The 17,114-nt window shown below is 47.5% G+C and overlaps 1 protein-coding gene across 1 annotated transcript in view; it reads left to right on the top strand.

Annotated features, from left to right (window-relative positions):
- LSG1 (large 60S subunit nuclear export GTPase 1) overlaps positions 1–17,114 on the top strand; it is a 374,602-nt gene that overhangs the window by 118,509 nt on the left and 238,979 nt on the right. Inside the window, exon 7 of the mRNA XM_069618580.1 lies at positions 10,876–11,052. Within this exon, the coding sequence (XP_069474681.1) occupies positions 10,876–11,052 (177 nt within the window). The remainder of the gene's footprint in view (positions 1–10,875; positions 11,053–17,114) is intronic.

Genomic DNA, 17,114 nt, shown 5'->3' with positions numbered 1-17,114 from the left:
CATTCCATACAGGAGTTTGGGGATGATTTTCCCCTCGTAATGCTTTATCATTGGTATAAGCAAGAATTTCCCATATCTGTTGCTGATTTGTCTCCACTGAATAGACCAAGCCAATGCCTTAGTCTTCAGATAGTTCCCGAAAACAAAATTTTACCTGCATACTCACGACAGGAAAACCCAAGTAAATCAAGCTTTCCTCCCTAGATAGCCTTATAATATTTACAAACCATGTGAAGTGTGTGGTTTTTCTCGAACTGATAAACTGTACGATTTTCGTTTTTTGAGGGTTTATTAGGAGCCCATTAGTGGCTGCAAATTTTCCAAATGCAGTGATCACCCTCTGCAGACGTATGCAAGTTGCATCAAATAAAAAGTTATCTGCATAGGAGATCCAGCTGATCCGCTCAGACACTAGTTTTGATGGCACGGAGGATGCTGCTTCCATCTCAACATCTGGATATGCAATAAATAGGTTAAAGAGGCATGGGGTGACTGCCTCAATCCTAATGTTGTCTCCACTTTGTTAGACAACGTGCCCTCCAAATCCAATCTGATTTGGATATTCGAGGCCCCATGGAGTCTTACCTTCCTCAATCCCCCACATCGCCAACTTCTTCCAGACGCACTCCCTGGACACCCTGTCAAAGGCAGAAGTAAGATCTACTGATGCAGAGTATGCTGAGTCATACTTCTTGCACCAGGCCATGTCCTGAATACACTTCAATATCAAACCATTCAAAGATGCTCCCAGGCCTCTCCTGAAACCAATATGGAATTTATTCAAGATACCCTTTTCACCAGCCCATTTTTCTAAGTCTGTTAATACGAGTGACGCAAAGATTTTACTTTCAGCGTCCATAATTGTTAGGGAGATTGATAATGTTCATGCTTCATCCCCTCTCATAGTGAGACCCCTAGCACGTTTTTTGCTGGACTTCTGAACCTTTTTCTTTCACTCCTGATTGAGTGGAGCCTTTTTCCACACATTCATTCTTGTGGGCTCTGTCTTTTGGAACTCTATACTTTGTTTTTTACCTGTACTATGGAGTCTGTCTGCTCCATAGCTCTTAAAGGCACCTGTGTTTTACTACTGCAGCTGAACGCTCCCTATGGGCAGTGTTGCTGGGGACCCTTAGGATCCTCATTTAAGATTATTTTCTATATCCTCAAGTAATTAGTTCTTAGCGATAGAGGGATACTTAGTATCTCTCCCAAAACTCTATAGTCTGAGGGATTGGCACACACCACCTTCAGTGGAGTACCAAAGGGATACTTGGTACCCCCTTCTCTCTGCACCAGTGACTTTTTAGTCGCAGAGACAATCTCCTAGTTATGGCTGGTGGCAGTGTACGTGTTCTACCAACTATTGTGTATTTTTAATGCCGCAAGCTATGGTCATAGCCTCAGTAGTGCACAATCGGGGGCACCCAAGTGCAAACCTGGGGCCTCCCTTCTTTTTTCGCCATTGCTAGCGTGGTTGTTCTTTGTTAGCCCTTCTATACCATTCTGGGAGGGGGAGGTCTGTGTGTGTCTTTTGCCTTTGGCGGGAACGAGTAGTGGGGGAGGAGTCTTCAACCCCCCCCCCACCCGCCTGTCCTTTGTCTGCCAGAGCCTGAATAGGTCCAGCTCCCACAGGGCGTCTGGCTGTCCTGATTATCCATAATTCTCTGTGAACGAGATAAATTCACAATTGAAACTACCTAATTTTGTGTGGCGCAGTTTGTGTGAAAGCAACATAACTTTATTCAACCTCGGAGGAGGGGTAGTTGTTCCGCTCTTTTCTTTTCACACACTTGCGACACTGGCACATTGTTGAACTAAGAGGTTGCGAGGCCTAAGAATTTGACTCCCACAATTACCACCTTTTAAATGTATCCTTCACAAGTTAGTTCACTTTAAAACACTTGTTATATTTTTCTGGGAAGAATCCTTTTCTTATCCAGTCCTTCCCTATTCTGTTGCACAAGTTCTCTGAGGCAGAAGAGGGACACTAGTGGTCTAAGTGCCAGCTATAGGCAGGATTAGATAGGGTTCAGCTGCAGGAAAAGTCAAAGTTCCTGTGGAAGACTGTTCAAACGAGTAGTTTACTTTAGAGTTAGTTAGGGTCCAGGGACTTCTGAGAAGACACTCTAGGATTCCAGCAGTGGGCCTGGGTGAAGTGGATGAGAGGACTCCCAATCACAGGAAACTCTGCCAAGGCTTTACAGAAATCACACAGTCTTAAGGTAAGTAAATACCCCAGCCTACACAGTACCTCAGCACAGAAGAAGAGTGGCAGCAGGAAGACTTCAAGATCTGCAGCCAAAAACCTGGTTGATTTAATTCCTGTGTCATGAAGATAGGAGACAGGACTTTGGATGGGATTTTGTAGCATGTATCAACGGAGAAGGCTCCAGGCAAGAGTTTCTTCGTGGTTGGATGTGGCTCTGTGGTTTTGGCACCCTTTTCAGGAGCCAGTAGAAGACTGAATATTGCTGGTTGGATTCTTGTCACTTGCAAGGTCCAGCACTCTGAGGGGACTTTTCGGACTCCGTCTCTGGAGGTCCAGCAGGATGCCACCAAAGTTTCAACTTGATTCGGAATACCGTGCACCGCACACTGTCTCGAGGTCCAAGGTTATTGGGGTATTGCAGACCTGCAAGGTTGCGGCACAACGTGAGATGGCTCAAAATGTGTTTTTTGGTTACACAAAAACATACAGCCCCATACAACAGGGTAAACAAAACTTCCCTTACCCGCCCGCCAATGATTCACTGCCATAGTCTTGTACCAATGAGCCTTTAAACATGTCCTGACATTTGTTCCTTTGATATCACCCAGCTTGGAGCACTTTCGAGTCTTTGAGTGACAGTTCGGTTTGTTATACATTAGCTTTAGTGCGCATCTTCCCAGTTTCGCCATATTTTCTGAGCTTTCTCAGGACACCCTCTGGCAGTGTAAATCCTTTTTTCCATTGCGATGCAGATGTCTACATCCGTGATCCATTGTTCATAGCTCGGCGGTCTTTCGGAGCCCCACAGTTGCGCTATATTCCTTTTGAGTATCGCAGTGGTGGTGGATAAGAACGCTTTTTCGTACCTTGTTAGTTCATTATCTTCTTCTATCCCGAGCAATAGTTGCTTTGGATTTACATGTATTCTCTTTCCCATTACCCTTGACAGTTCATCGTAGCACTTCTGCCAGTATTGTTGAATGATGGCACACTCCCACAGTATATGGTAGTAGGAACCTTGCTCCCTCTTGCACCTCAGACAGTGTGGGCTAGTGATCTTCCCCCCAATTGAACAACCCCACCCTTGGATAATAAATTCTGTGTAATATTTTCAGTTGAATTAATCTAAGCCTGGAGGAAATAGTCGATTCTCTGGGGTACATTGATGCGGTTACCCATTAGTCTGGAAGTATGACACCTACCTCCCTATCCAATTTTTGATTTTCAGACCCAGTTCTTTCGTGGCAAAGGAGTTTATGGCGCTGTACATAGTGGACGTGACTTTATGTTTAAGCAATTCTGGGAACAGGTTGCGTTCCAGCGGGGAGTAGTCAGGCACATCAATTAATTCAGGGAGGTGAGCCTGCAGCGCATGTTTGAGTTGCATATAATGGTATTGTTCGTTGGGAGGAAGTGCAGTGGTGGCAACTAGATCCGTGAAGGAAATAATTTTGTTTTCTTTTATCACATCTCCAAGTTTTATAATGCCTAGTTGGGCCCATGATTGCCACTTGGGGAGTTTATTTACTTCTGGGAGGTATCTATTGTTCCACAGTGGTTGTGCTAAGGTTAGTTTTTTGTGTCCAGACTAAGGTTATATGTGTCGTCATAGATGGGGTAGAAGGTCGGTCTATTTTCCGGTAAAGGAGGCTCGTGATGGGCCTGTCTTGCATGTTGGGTTCCTGTATTTTGTTGTGTGCTAGTGCAATGTCCCCGTGCAATTTATCATTTACTATTGCCATTTGACTGGCCCAGTAGTAGGTTTGCAGCCGGGGTAGTCCAATTCCTCCTTCCCATATGGATCTTTGTAGGGTAGCAAGTGCAATACGTGGATGTCCCCCGTTCCCTAGCAACTTCCTGAGTGTTTGGTCTATCCTATGGAACTCCCTAGGCGTAATGGGTAGCGGCGCGTTTTGTAATATGTAGAGAAAGCGGGGGAGAGCCATCATTTTGAAAAGTGCAGCACGTCCCAGTAGCGTGAGTGGTAAGGACATCCAATGGCGGACATCCTCCTTGAACCTGGCCGTTATCGGGTGTAGATTTTTCTCCACATAGTCTGTTAGTTTATGTGTAATTTGTATTCCTAGATATCTAAATTGTTCCCTTTCAACGCGGTAGGGGCATTCGTCTGGTACTGCATTATTTATCTGCTGCACTGTAAATAGTATGGATTTTGACCAGTTGACATGAAGTCCGCTGAACCTGCCGTATCCCTCTAGCAGACGTGACACTACAGGGCAGGAAACCCATGGGTTTGCCAGGTATATTAGCAGGTCATCTGCGGATAGAGACACCTTGTCCTCCCAGCCGTCCGACCACCTGAAGCCGCTCCATGTTTGTTTGGATCTTAACAGGATCGCTAGGGGTTCGATTGCTAACGCAAAGATCAAAGCTGATAAGGGGCAGCCTTGTCTCGTGCCTTTACCTAGCTGGAAGGGTTTTGAGATGTACCCGTTCACTTTTGTTACTGCTACTGGACGGTGGTATAGTAGCTTGACCCAGCTCATGAAGTATAGGCCTATAACCATCCTACGCATAATTTCCCAAATTGCTTCCCAGTGCACAGAGTCGAAAGCCTTTTCAAAATCTATGGACAGTATAGCCAGGGAGTTTTGTAGCCTAGGTAGCTTTTCTAAAGTTGTGTGCAGTCTATATATATTTTGCCTGGTGGATCTTTGTGGCATGAACCCACATTTGTCTGGGTGTACGAGTGTGTGTATGACTTGCTGCAGCCGATTGGCCAATACTTTCGCAAGTATTTTGGCCTCGCAGTTTATAAGAGAGATGGGTCTGTAGGAACTGCACTGATCGGGTGGTTTATCGGCCTTTGGCAAGACTATTATTGTGGCTTTTCTGAGGTCTGGGGGGAGGCAACCCTGTGAGTGCGAGTGTTGGAATAGGCTTAGTAGTTGCGGGGAGATTACGTTTGCGCCTATTTTTTTTCCATAATTCGACAGGAAAGCCGTTCGGGCCTGGGGTTTTTCCTGATTGGAGCTCTGACATTGCCCGAGTTACTACTTCCTCCGTGATTTCTTGTTCTAATAGGCCTGCCTGTTGCTCGTCTAAAGTAGGGAAGGTGATTTCTTCAAGGATATCGGTCGGTGGCGGTGAGGATGGTACACTGTATAATTCAGCGTAATACTTTGCGAATCCCTCCGCTATGTCCCGATCTGTTGTTAGTGGGTCTGGTTCTTCCGTTGTTAGTTTCCTGACTTGGGTGAGGCCCAGGTCCCTGCGCTCTAGCCATGCCAGTATTTTCCCCGCTTTATCCCCTGTTTCGTATACTTCGCTCGCATTGCTCCGTGCGTTTGTTTTGCGTTGTCTAAGGCTATATGTTGCAATTGCTTTTGTGCTAGCTGTAGCGCGCGTTGTCTCGGGTTGGTCACAGGATAGGTGATCAGCCTCTGCGTCCCGTACCTTAGCCTCAGCTGCGCGTATCGCTTCAAGATGTTTTTTCCTGTGGCCCGTGGTCCAGGCTATGATTTCACCTCTTAGTACTGTCTTTAGTGCCTGGCATAGCGTTGTTGGGCTGTCTACAGAGTCTGTTTATTTCTAGGTATGTGTCAGTGGCCTTTTGTATATGCTCCACCAATTCTGGGAATCCTAGATAGTAACCATTTAATCTCCAGCTGGGTGGGGGAATTGTTCTGTTGGTTCTAATCGTTATCGTAAGCGGGGAGTGGTCCGATATACCTCTGGGGAGTAGTTGCGCTTCAAGTGCTTCATGTATGTTACTTAGTGGTAGAAAGAAATAGTCTAGCCTGGACAGTGAGGCGTGGGCACCGGAATGATACGAGTATTCTCTTGTGTTAGGATGTAGCGATCTCCATACGTCTTGCAGGCCCAGTGCATTAGTGAATGTGGCGAGTTTAGTACGTACGTCTGGGTTCCTGGATCATACATGCGTCCTATCAAGATCTATGTTCATAACTTCATTGAAGTCTCCTCCAATCAACGTGAAGTCTTCAGGGTTGTTGGCAATTAGGGGCGTAATATCATTAGTCAGGGCGGTTAGTAGATTCGGTGATGCATATACAGCGATCATAGATATAGTGCGTTCCCAGAGGGTTCCTGTCGTATGAACAAACCTGCCTCTCTGGTCCTGGGAGACTGTAATGGGGCTATAAGGAAGTCTTTTGTGTACCAGGATTAATACCTGGTTAAAAGCTTGCCGGTAGTTTGTACGTCTAAACAAAGTACACCTTGTGCCTGCCAGATGAGTCTCTGTTAGGAAGGCTTTTAGGACTAGACGCCTTTTTAATGCTATTAATGCTATTTCCGAGCCCGTTTACGTTCCATGTCATCACTCGGATGGTTCTGTTTTTATCTACGTTGGTGGTGTGTGTCATGTGATCTGTGTATAATCGATGTCGGTATGTCGCATGTCTAGAGATGTTCCATGATCCAACCATGTGGGTGGCAGGGTTTGGTCTTGGTCGTACCAAGGGTGCTCATTAGTCGAGACTCTCTTGCTCCTTTGCATTATTGGACTCATTTGTAAGGGAAATATTACTATGCGTGTGTTGGCATTGGTGCGGTTTTTAACTTTCAAACAACAAATAAAAACGTTATCCCCAACTCCCCCTCCCTATACTCTACCCCCAACTGAAGCATCTGTCGACCCAACATGAACTTTCAAGCAGTTAAACCGTAAACTTTATAGTCTTGGACTGTGGGGGGGGGGGGGCAAGTGACCGGGTGGCCACCGGCCTAAATAAGCTCTGTGGTTAGCTTACTATGTTAAGCGTGAGCCCTGTTGCAATTTGCTTCACTGTAACTCGAACATCTTGTGCAACGTTGCTCTTATTTTATGCGTTTCCCTGCTGCAGGTTCTTTAATTGAGGTTGTTGCTGTGGTTCCTGTTCCGGTGGTCGCGCCGGGCGTGGTTTGCTACGTTCCCCTCTTCTTCTCCCCTCCGCGCTCCAATCACCTTTTATGTGTCTCTCAGCCCAGCTCCACGATCCCCGAGGGTCAGTGAAGTGCACGGTTGTGCCCTTGTGGAATATCTTGAGCTGGGCGGGGAATATTAACCCATATTTGACTCCCATTGTTGGCAGACGTTTCTTGAGCAGGTCAAATGACTGGTGTGCTTTCTGTACCTCCCTAGTGAAATCCGGAAAGAAGGCAATCCTTGATCCGTTAAATGTGACTGACCCTTTCGATCTCGCCAATTGAAGTACAGTATCCCTGTAGTTGAGGGATCTCGCGATGACTGTGCGCATTGGCGCCCCTGGTGTGACCCTGCCGGCCAGAATACGGTGGGACCGTTCAACTTGGAGAAGGACTCCACATCATAGGTGTTCGCCAGCCATTCTTTGAGAAACCGTTCCATGCAGTCTCATTCTGCTTTTTCTGGGAGGCCAATACGAATATTGTTGCGTCTGGATCTGCCTTCGCTATCAACTGCTCTTGCTTCCAGGGTTTTAATGCGTGCCAGCATGCCCGCCACCTGCCGATTTACTCCTCGTAAACCATCTTCAGTTTCCGAGATCCATGTCTCCGTTTCACTCGTGCGGGAGGTCAACTTTTGCAGATCATGCCGTAGTAGGGACACATCTGCTCCTATATTGTCCATCTTTTTCTCCATTGAGGTCCTGGAGCTGGCAATTGCGCTCATTATGTCTCTAAGGGAGATATCTTCATCCGTACAGTCAAGCTCGGCTGAGGGCAGCCGCTCTGGTGTGCGAGGCACAGATGCGGATGCATATTGCTCAATTCTACTTTGAGTAGAAGTTTTCTTAGGCTTATCTTTCCCCATTATGTTCACGAGGTTTAGTGGCGCTGGGAGTGGTGTCCCACTACGAGGAGGAGAGTGCTGGCAAGTAAGATGAGTCACTGCTTCCGGGATAATGGCGTGTTGGACTGGAGCTAGGTGCAGTATGAGCGGGATTCTTCACATAGCTGCTCCAGTTTTACGTGCACCGTTCCGTCAATGTCTCACAACTGGTCCGCCACAAGCCACAGTGCTCCCACTAGATTTGATCCAGGTCGGGTGGGCGCTTGTGTGTGTTGTGGCTGTGGCGGTCGCCTTGTGCCATGCGTAGGGACTCTGCGGCAGCCTCCTGTGCCGCCGGGCCCACGCGTTGGGTGTCTGTTCGCGTAAACTGTAATTGGTGGGGAGGGCTCTATCGGATTGTCTATGACACACATTCTGTTCCAGTGGGTGCACCACTCTGAGGGAGAGGAGAGTCACTCTTGCTGGAGTGTGGCCTGTACTAGTCCAGCTGAAGTATTCAGCTATGATAGCTTGTGTCTCCCTGTGTGCAGCGTGCATTCCCGACAGCAGCGGTTTGGTGTGGGCTTTGGGCTATCTTCCACAAATGGGGGCGGGGGGGGCGGCTGTTTGCCTTATGTGCTGCGGTCTGTTATTTCTGGCCCCTGGGTAAAGGGTCTGTGTCCCTCCACCTTCACAGGCGTGCACAGCTGGAGTCCTCGGCACCAGCTCAAGCTCTATGAGCAGCCGGGAAGGGGGGGTAGGTGTCGTCCCACTTCTCAGCAACAGTTCAGCATATCTCGCCACCCCCCCGGTTCCTTACCGCTGGGTTGGTGTCCCCGGAGTTGGGCTGCTGGAACAGTGGATCCAAGTGAGGGAGCTGTCGTGCAGGCTCTCTACGCGATGCGGAGTGCCCGCCGTCCCTCTGTTGAGCTTCCTGTATGCCGGTCTCCAGTGCTCGGTGTTGTAACGCTGCAGAAGTCACCGAGACTTTCCCTTCCCCTCACTTCGATGAAAGGGTGTTTCTGACAAGGGAGGTGCGCTCTGCCTCAGCGCTGAGCCAGCTTCCCATGTCGCCGCCCTCCGATCGTACACCAGGCTCGTAGGGGCCCGCACACAGGATGTTCTCCTCCGGGCGGGAGCTCCCTCCCAGCGCCGCTCGGCAGGTTGGCACACTGCAAGGGAGCGGGCGGACCTCGACCTCGATAGCCACACCGCCCCTCCGAAAGGATCAGCACACTAGGCGCAGAGTTGCCGCCGCTGTCTGTCTATCCGCCCTCGGCGCGGTTGATGTTCCCTTCCACTCTGGGACTTGCTCCCTTTGCCGCGCGCTTCGTTTACAGGACGCTCTAGGCGGCCATCTTGGCAATAGCGTTCGCACCGGGTGTTGAGTCTTTCACACGGCCGGAGCTGCGATCTACGCTCCGATTCTGCTCCGACTCAGCACAGGTCAACGCAGCAGGATTTTCTGCACCTGTGAGCTGTTTTGAGCCTCTCACAGATGCATTATAAAGCAGGATTAGTGCAGGATAAGGCCGGTGGCATGGGAGCAGTAGATCTCACGTCCTAATCCGCCGGTAGCTGGCCATGCCCCCCCCTCAAAATGTCTGAGTCTAGTGGATCTCACAGAGCTTGTCGGGATCGTCATTTTGGGAGTCCCCAGGTCACTTGGAAGGAAGGGTAACAGCAGGTTCTGGTTACACAGCAGGCTCTCCGGTTGCAGGAAATCGTCTTGGCCGCGTTTTCTTCTCCTTCCTTTTTGGATTCAGGTCCAGTGGTCGACTACCTCTTCAGCTTCCAGGATCTGACTTTTATGCAGGACCCAGCCAATCAAATAGACGTGTAACATTCAAACTTTGGAGGGAGGGGCTGTTGGGGGGGGGTGTTAGTTGGCAGTCCTTTTAGGTCAGCTAGCCTCCCAGTTTGAACTGGATTGTTACAGGCAGGCTGGAAGACAAAAGGGTGCAGAGTTTTGGACTCCTCCCTTGCTTCCTGCCTTCACAGACCCTCTGGAGCCTGGGCAGGCTTGAGTGAAGTCTCCCGCCGAAGATAAAAATCGCACAAAGGAATTTCCCACCCTGGCGGGCAGGGGAAGATCCAAGAAGGGACAAGAAAAGCAAATGTGTCAAAAAAAGACGACTAGGGCCATTTTGGTAGAAAGGGCACCCAGCGGTGCCTTTACCGCAGCTGTGAAAACTGCCCACGGTAAAGGTGCACCGATTTGTAAAGGTTTGCTGCCACTAGCCATTTAAGGTTAGCTTGACCCTGTGACGGAATTGTTACAGTGCTAGTGAGAAAGGGCATACATTGTATCTCCCCAGCACTCCACATACGGTGGTGTGTGCTGGTTTTCACCTAATAAAATGTAGAAGGGATAGACATTTCCTTTCTACCCTTGGGAATTGTAGTTCCCACAAGGTTAGCCAGAGAAAGTAAAGGGGGAGCCCAAAGGGCAACCCTGTAACAATAAAAAGGTATATACCAAAAGTTGTCGGAGTATAAAATTGAAAGGACACCATGGAGAGTCCTAAAATGACACCCACAAATAGAGTAAAAGCATCTGCGAGTGTGGAAAAAGGTTCCCACTCACATATAGGGAAAAATAATCTACCCGTCCAGCTAGGCATTCATATGACAAGCTCCTCTTTTGTTAAGTCTATTGGGATTCTAGCTTAACACACCTGTAGTTGCGGATGTTTAACCCATTTGTGTTCGGAGCAAAAATGGAAAAAAAGACGATTAAAAATAGGACTTGCACTCTGCACCCATTTTTTCTAACTTGGAATTGTCACCCTTTTTATATTGCTGTGAATGCCTCCGCCTATATCTTGAATCGAATTTATTAAATAATACTTATTTTAAGGAGTGTTGCCAGCAACTGTAACTTCTGTGTGTATTACCCTAATGCTCTTACATGAATAATATTGACATGAGTTTTCTTCCTTTTCAGGAATGCTATGTGAAGGAAGTGAGCTTGGAGAAAGAAAACATGATTCTGATAAACAAGGCAGACCTCCTAACACGGGAGCAGCGGCGAGCCTGGGCCAGGTTCTTTGAGAAGGAAGGCATCAAAGTTGTTTTCTGGTCAGCACTGACTGAAGGTCTAAGACTGGTCGCAGAATCTAAGGTAAGAGCTGTAATGCCCTCATATTCATTGGGACCTTGGCAAACACAGATTTCAGTAGGTGATTTTCTGTGTTCTTTGTTAGACATCATCAATTTGGTATGCATTGGTTTAATGGTGATCTCACACAAGATGTTTGTATGCAGTGGTTGTATACGTGTGTGGGGGAATGTATGCACTTATCGGACTGTTTTTGCATGAAAGTGGTGGAATACAATGCAGTTTAAGAAGGCTGTCCAGGAGATGACTGTGCCTTACTGTCTCCTCAAATTAAGAACTCTGCTTTCACTTTCTGCTGCATCAGTTTTGCTTTTTCATAAAGGTGTGTCAATGATCTTATAGCCTGTAAGGTTTAGAGAATGCTTTGTCGAACACCTCCTTGCCATCCCAGGACCCTGGAGGCAATACGAGGGCGGCAGAACTGACTTAATTGTGTAGGAATACCAGGAAACTTCTGAGGCTTCAGTGACTGTCACTGTCCAACAAATCCTAAATTTAATAATGTGGAAAATCGGTCCCATTCATGTCATAATGGCTGCTGTGTAAGCTCACAGCACCAGTGGTACATGCATTTTAAAGTATTTGGTTGACATACAAACACATAATGACACACTGCAGTATGCCTCCACTTTAAGGGACTTTGCTTTAATTTTTTGGGGAGAATTTCTCTGAGCAGCACATAGTTGCCATGCAACCCCAGAATACATTTGTGAATTCTCCAAAAGACTGCAAACGGCTCTGAGAGCATAATACGCCGAAGTTCATGTTGGCAGAAATGCTGAGTAAAACAGTTGCATAGGAAATTACAAGTGCTCTATCCACAACAATACTAGAAGAATGTGTAAGGAAGGTGTAAAACACCAGGAAAGGTGTTGCAGATGTGGTGCGCATAATCAGAATACATGATGCAAACAAGGTCTGTTTCAAACCAGAGCCGAGAACAAGCTATGACTCACTACTGGATGGATCCCTTCAGTTTGGTGTTCTGAGATTGAGGACACATCCAGTCTGTCAGGTCTATTTAATTGCAGGATGAGTGACAGCGTTGTGCGAACCCACAGTTTGACAACTGGCTAGTGGCCGCACACTTCAGTCCTACATTTCAGTTCACAATTAATAAAAGTTCACAGGAGCTGGTGAACCCCCACAGAGCCCTGGGTTTCCAGCCTGCAACCTCTGTATTGCGCTTACACACATGACACCACTGAGTGGAAAGGGGAATTGGACAAAATGGCAAACTCCAGATTCTCTCTGTTGTGAGGATCTCATGGTGACACAAGTAAGACGGACACAAATGATCACAGTTCAAGGGTATTTTTTGAACAATGAGAAATGGTATGCGGGTTGGAAAAATGCCTAAGCTAAACCTATTTCTAAGATGGGAGGACAGATGTCGACCATCGAATGAAAAATAAGGCAGTCCTAAAAGGGCCTATACTAAGAAACCTATTGCCAAACCTTACAACTATTACAGAAAAGGTGTGGGATAGTTCTCAAGAGAAAGGTCGGATTGCAGTGGTTTGGGTCTCCCTTCCCCATGTTTTAGCATGGGGTAGGATGGGAACTGGTGGAGCACAGTACAATCTCGGGCTTCTCTAGCACGAGGCGACAGTGCTAATGGCAGACCGTTTCGGGCTTCTCTAGCATGAGACGACAGTTCCTTAGAAAGTCTGTTGCCTTCGGGGCCTGATGTGTTCAGATAACTAACAAAACAAAAGTTACTTTTAACAAATGAAAGTTTGTTCCCCCTTCAGGGCTGACCCCTATCAATTATAATCCCTAGTTTAGATAGGGTGATGGCTTCACCCCTGGGTCCCCCTCTTTTAGGCTGACCCCTCTTTGCTTTCAGTGTTCTCTTTCTTTACTTTTATACAGTTCATAGGTTTTTGGATTCACTTCCCTTGCCTTCACGCCAATTCACGAATCAGTCTTTCGAATGTACGGGGCTTTTGCTCGGCCTTTGCGTATGACCACTTTGCATTCCTTTGGCGGCCTTTCTATGGCCGCCTGGTTTCTGTAGTTTCTCAATAATGGGGCTCTACCGAGTGTCTCGAATGAACACCCACGCGATGCCACTTTCCCTCTGCAGCTGGTCTCCCCGTCACACTTTCAACAGTTCCTTTTTAACGTTCATTAGCTTTGTTCAAAACTTGCCACTTTGCGATTCTTACTCAACACAGGCCGGCGCTTTCTCCCCTCGACTCCCTGGCTGCGATGAACCACTTGGCTTTTGGCTTCTCTGGAGTCTAGGCTGGTACCACGGGCGCATGAGTCTCCTCTGCTCTGCCTTATCAGCATAGGCTTGCCCTGTGTACTGTTGACATCTGCAGCAGGACACTTGCTCTATTGTACGCAGTATTGTACGCAGTCCCAGATTCCTCTTCACGAAGGTTCCGCAGGCCTGGGCTGAAAAGGGCAGGTCGCCTCTCTCCTTGCCACACTCTCTTGAACTGCGGCCTTCTATTAGCTGTCTCCTCATGCTGCCTGTCGTATCTGTCTTGCTTGTACTGTGCTCGTCGGCTCCACCTTTTATGGGCTGTTGGGGGTGTGTGAGTGGAGTCAATTGCCTGACTTTGCCTGACCCCCGGTATTGGGACATGTCAGGTAAACGGCTCTAGTGTGAGTCCGTTGTGTTGTGCGAAAGAGTTTGCGGTGCAAACCGGGGTGGGGGGGCAGTAGTTTGGAATGTCCTACGTGAGAGGATGGCAAAAAAGGTGTTAAAGGAAGGGGGAGACCACGTCTCACTCGTCGGTCTCCCACTCCCTGAGGACCCCCCCATCCAGGTAATCCTCCTTCACTGGTCCACCCCCAGGAACTGGATCCAATAGCGATGGCTGTGTCCTGGCCACCTGGATGACAGATCCCCGGGGACTAGCTAGGGAGACACCTTCAGGTTTCTGACACTGTGCACTCTGATCTTGTCACAAGACAAAACGGTTCAGTAAGTTTCTCTGTTCATTTTCCTCTTCCTCGGAACCCCACAACTCTAAGTGCCCCGAGGTGAATGAAGTGGAATTCTTGCTTTGGAGTAGTTCAGAGCACAAATGTGGTGGTTTCCTAAATCCAAAACCCAACTACACTATTATTAACTTGTATGGATTTCTACTAAAGTTCTGCAGTAAAATGTTTCTCTTCTTGATTACTAACACTTCTCTGCAATCAGACATTTGCTAGGTCCTGTGTCGGTGCTTCTACCACAGTTTCTTGAATTCTTTACATTGTTCGACCTGAAGCATTCATGCTGATTAACAAGGAATATGCCTGTGGGCCACCCATGGATTTGTTGCTCTGCTGCTTTGCTGTCGAACCACTCGCGGACATTGGCTCTGGAGATACTGAGCTGAATAATCCTGGAAAGTGCACACGCAGACTTAGCCTGTACAGTGCTTTGCTCTAAAGTTGTATGCTGCTCCGTGGCAAGTGCATTTGGAGACCACCATTTGCAAAAGGCTCTGGCGTATAGGTGACTTCCTCAAATAGTAATACGCCACTTCCAGGCACTGTCACTGGTCACATCCGCAATAAAAGCATGCAAGGTACTTTTTCTCTCTGCATTACTTGCCATTGACAAGCTGTCTCCTTTAAGTGGAGTATCCCCTTGACAACTGTTCAGTGAATCTCGCAGCTCAGGTCTGTACTGTTCAGGCCTGTAGTTGAGCACTTAAAATGACAATTAACTGCCTCGAAGCTCCTGACAACAATTACACTCAAACTGGTTATCACAGCTCCATGTCTCATAGCGTCCGCTCCCTGAACTTGATAACTAGACTTCCTAGAAGGCCTGCAGAATGGGCCTCAATAGGGGTCTTCTCTGAATTGCGACCTGCTTGTTCAAACATTAACCATGAAAGTGTCAGGGATCTCATCTGGCACCCTCGCGAGCATCCGCGCTGGAGGTTTCCATGGTGCCTCCCTCAGTGTCGGTTGCGGCACAACCAGCCTGTGTGAAGCACCTCCCATGTCATACGCCGACACCCTGTGATGTCATTGTACTACCCAGAATGTCAGCTTTTGGAGATCACGATACACACATAAGCCGTTTGCAGAAGGCCTTCAGCGCTTCTCAAATAAGTACGTTCTGTGCTATTTCTGTTTGGAGTACTTGCGTTTCTCAGCCTCTGGCTTTTCCGACTTCTGCCTTGATGTTCTTTGATTCGCTGCTGTATTTTCCTTAACTGTTGGTTACCCTCAGATCACCCATTGTCAATCTTTGTTTTGCCTTCCTGAAAGTGCTATTGGATCCTTTACTGTTTTGTTACCTCCTGTTGCCGACTCTGCCTGTCTCTGGTGCCTTGTCTACTGTGCTTCTGGATGACCATGCTCTCCCTTCTTCTGGATGACCTTGCTCTCCCCTAGCTATTTCTATTGTACTTTGTGGATCACTCTCCTTTTTTGATGATTTTTAATTTTTCACTGTGATGCATTTTGTTAACCAATCTTCTCAAGGGATGTTGTATTTTTTTTATTCTTGGAATCCGCATTGCAGTTTGACTGAGTGGGATTCTTTCCTGTAGTTTTTCGTCCTCGTGCCATCGGGTCAGATCCATTCGGACTTTCCTTACAAACACCCGACCCTAGGTATGGACTTCCTTCCCTCCTTACTGGCAACTCTTTAGGTATTCCCAAGGATCTCCTGACACCAGAGGTACGATGGGTCCTAGGGGTGGTATGTAGTAAAGATATGGAACCCTCTATTCTTCCTAACCCATTGCCTTTCTTTTTAGCCTGGATACCCAGGTGGTCTGCTCCCGCATTTTCGACCAAATCCTTTGTCACCCGTGTTCCTACTCTTATCCGGGGGGGAGGAGGCAACGTCTTTGGACGGAAATTCACCTTCCATGGAGGAGACCCTGTATGGAAGTATTAGCTAAGGCCCTGACAGAAAGGCAGTTAATTGTGTTCTTCCAAGATTTAATACTTCCAGATAGCTGAGTTGCGAGACAGTCTGCTCCTCCCATCATCTTGGAATGGAAAAGGTATACATTCTAGTATAAACCAGATGTAGGAAAATGGCAACCATAGATCGCTCAAGTTACACTTGCATGTATGGCAGCCAAATGAAAATGCCTAGTACTTTCTGCACACAAAACATAGCTAACTTTGTTAATGACTGTTTTCCGACCCAGATTTCCCCTGGTCTTAGAGGACCAGTGTTGTGAGTGAGTTTCTTGACAAATGTCCACAACTGGTTTTGGGTGAAAAACCATTTATTCAGTACACTGGTAAAGCAACCCCCAGCCAGGGAGCCAACCGTAAACTCTCTGTACTGGAACTCCTCACCCTGCAGCATTCCCATTCTATGGCATGAGCCACAACAAGTATACATGGCAACGTCAGGAAGGCAGAAGAGCTGCATCATACATCGGGTCACTATATACAACGTGAACGACAGGCATTGTAATAACTATGTACATTGTGGTATGCCTAGTGGAGGTTGAATCCTGTCACTTATGTAAGTAGCCACGTGCCCACCTAACACCTCCCTTCTTTCCAAAATGAAAATAAAACACAATTACATGAAAACAAAATAAGAAAAGGTTGTGTGACAGCAGACGTTACTCACAATTTGCTCCTTCACCTCCCTTTCATACTGCTCCACTCTTGATGACCGCCACCCTCTCTTTATTCCACACATCACCTCCTTTTACAAGCACAGACCACCCCCACCACTAACTTTGGCACTGAGTAAACAGCGGAACACCTTAGGTACCTTAGTAGGTAGCTTCACTTTAATCCAATCTCCCTCCTTTACTTCCAAACTCCTGCAACAGTTCTTTTGACCGTAGCAAACTTGGGGCTTTCATCCCACTCACATGTATCCTCTCTCTCACACCTTCAATATCTACTCACTTTTTGACCTCCCAAGCCACCCAGGACACAGATGGGTATTGGGCTTCCTTCCACACAGAAGTTGAAACGGGGAAACTCCAGTAACGCTGTGAGGCGCCAACCAATACTGGAAAGTCCTTTCCATTACAGTCCTCAGCCAGTCTCCACCAGTGGCCACTGCTATTCTGATTGCTTCCATAAGCGTCCTATTAAACCGCTCTACACAACCATTCCCT

This window comes from Ambystoma mexicanum, chromosome 10 (genome assembly GCF_040938575.1).
Source record: "Ambystoma mexicanum isolate Mex_15411 chromosome 10, UKY_AmexF1_1, whole genome shotgun sequence".
Classification (NCBI taxonomy): Eukaryota; Metazoa; Chordata; class Amphibia; order Caudata; family Ambystomatidae; genus Ambystoma; species Ambystoma mexicanum.
Note: the sequence above shows the minus strand (reverse complement) of the source record. Positions and strands in the feature narration are given on the sequence as shown.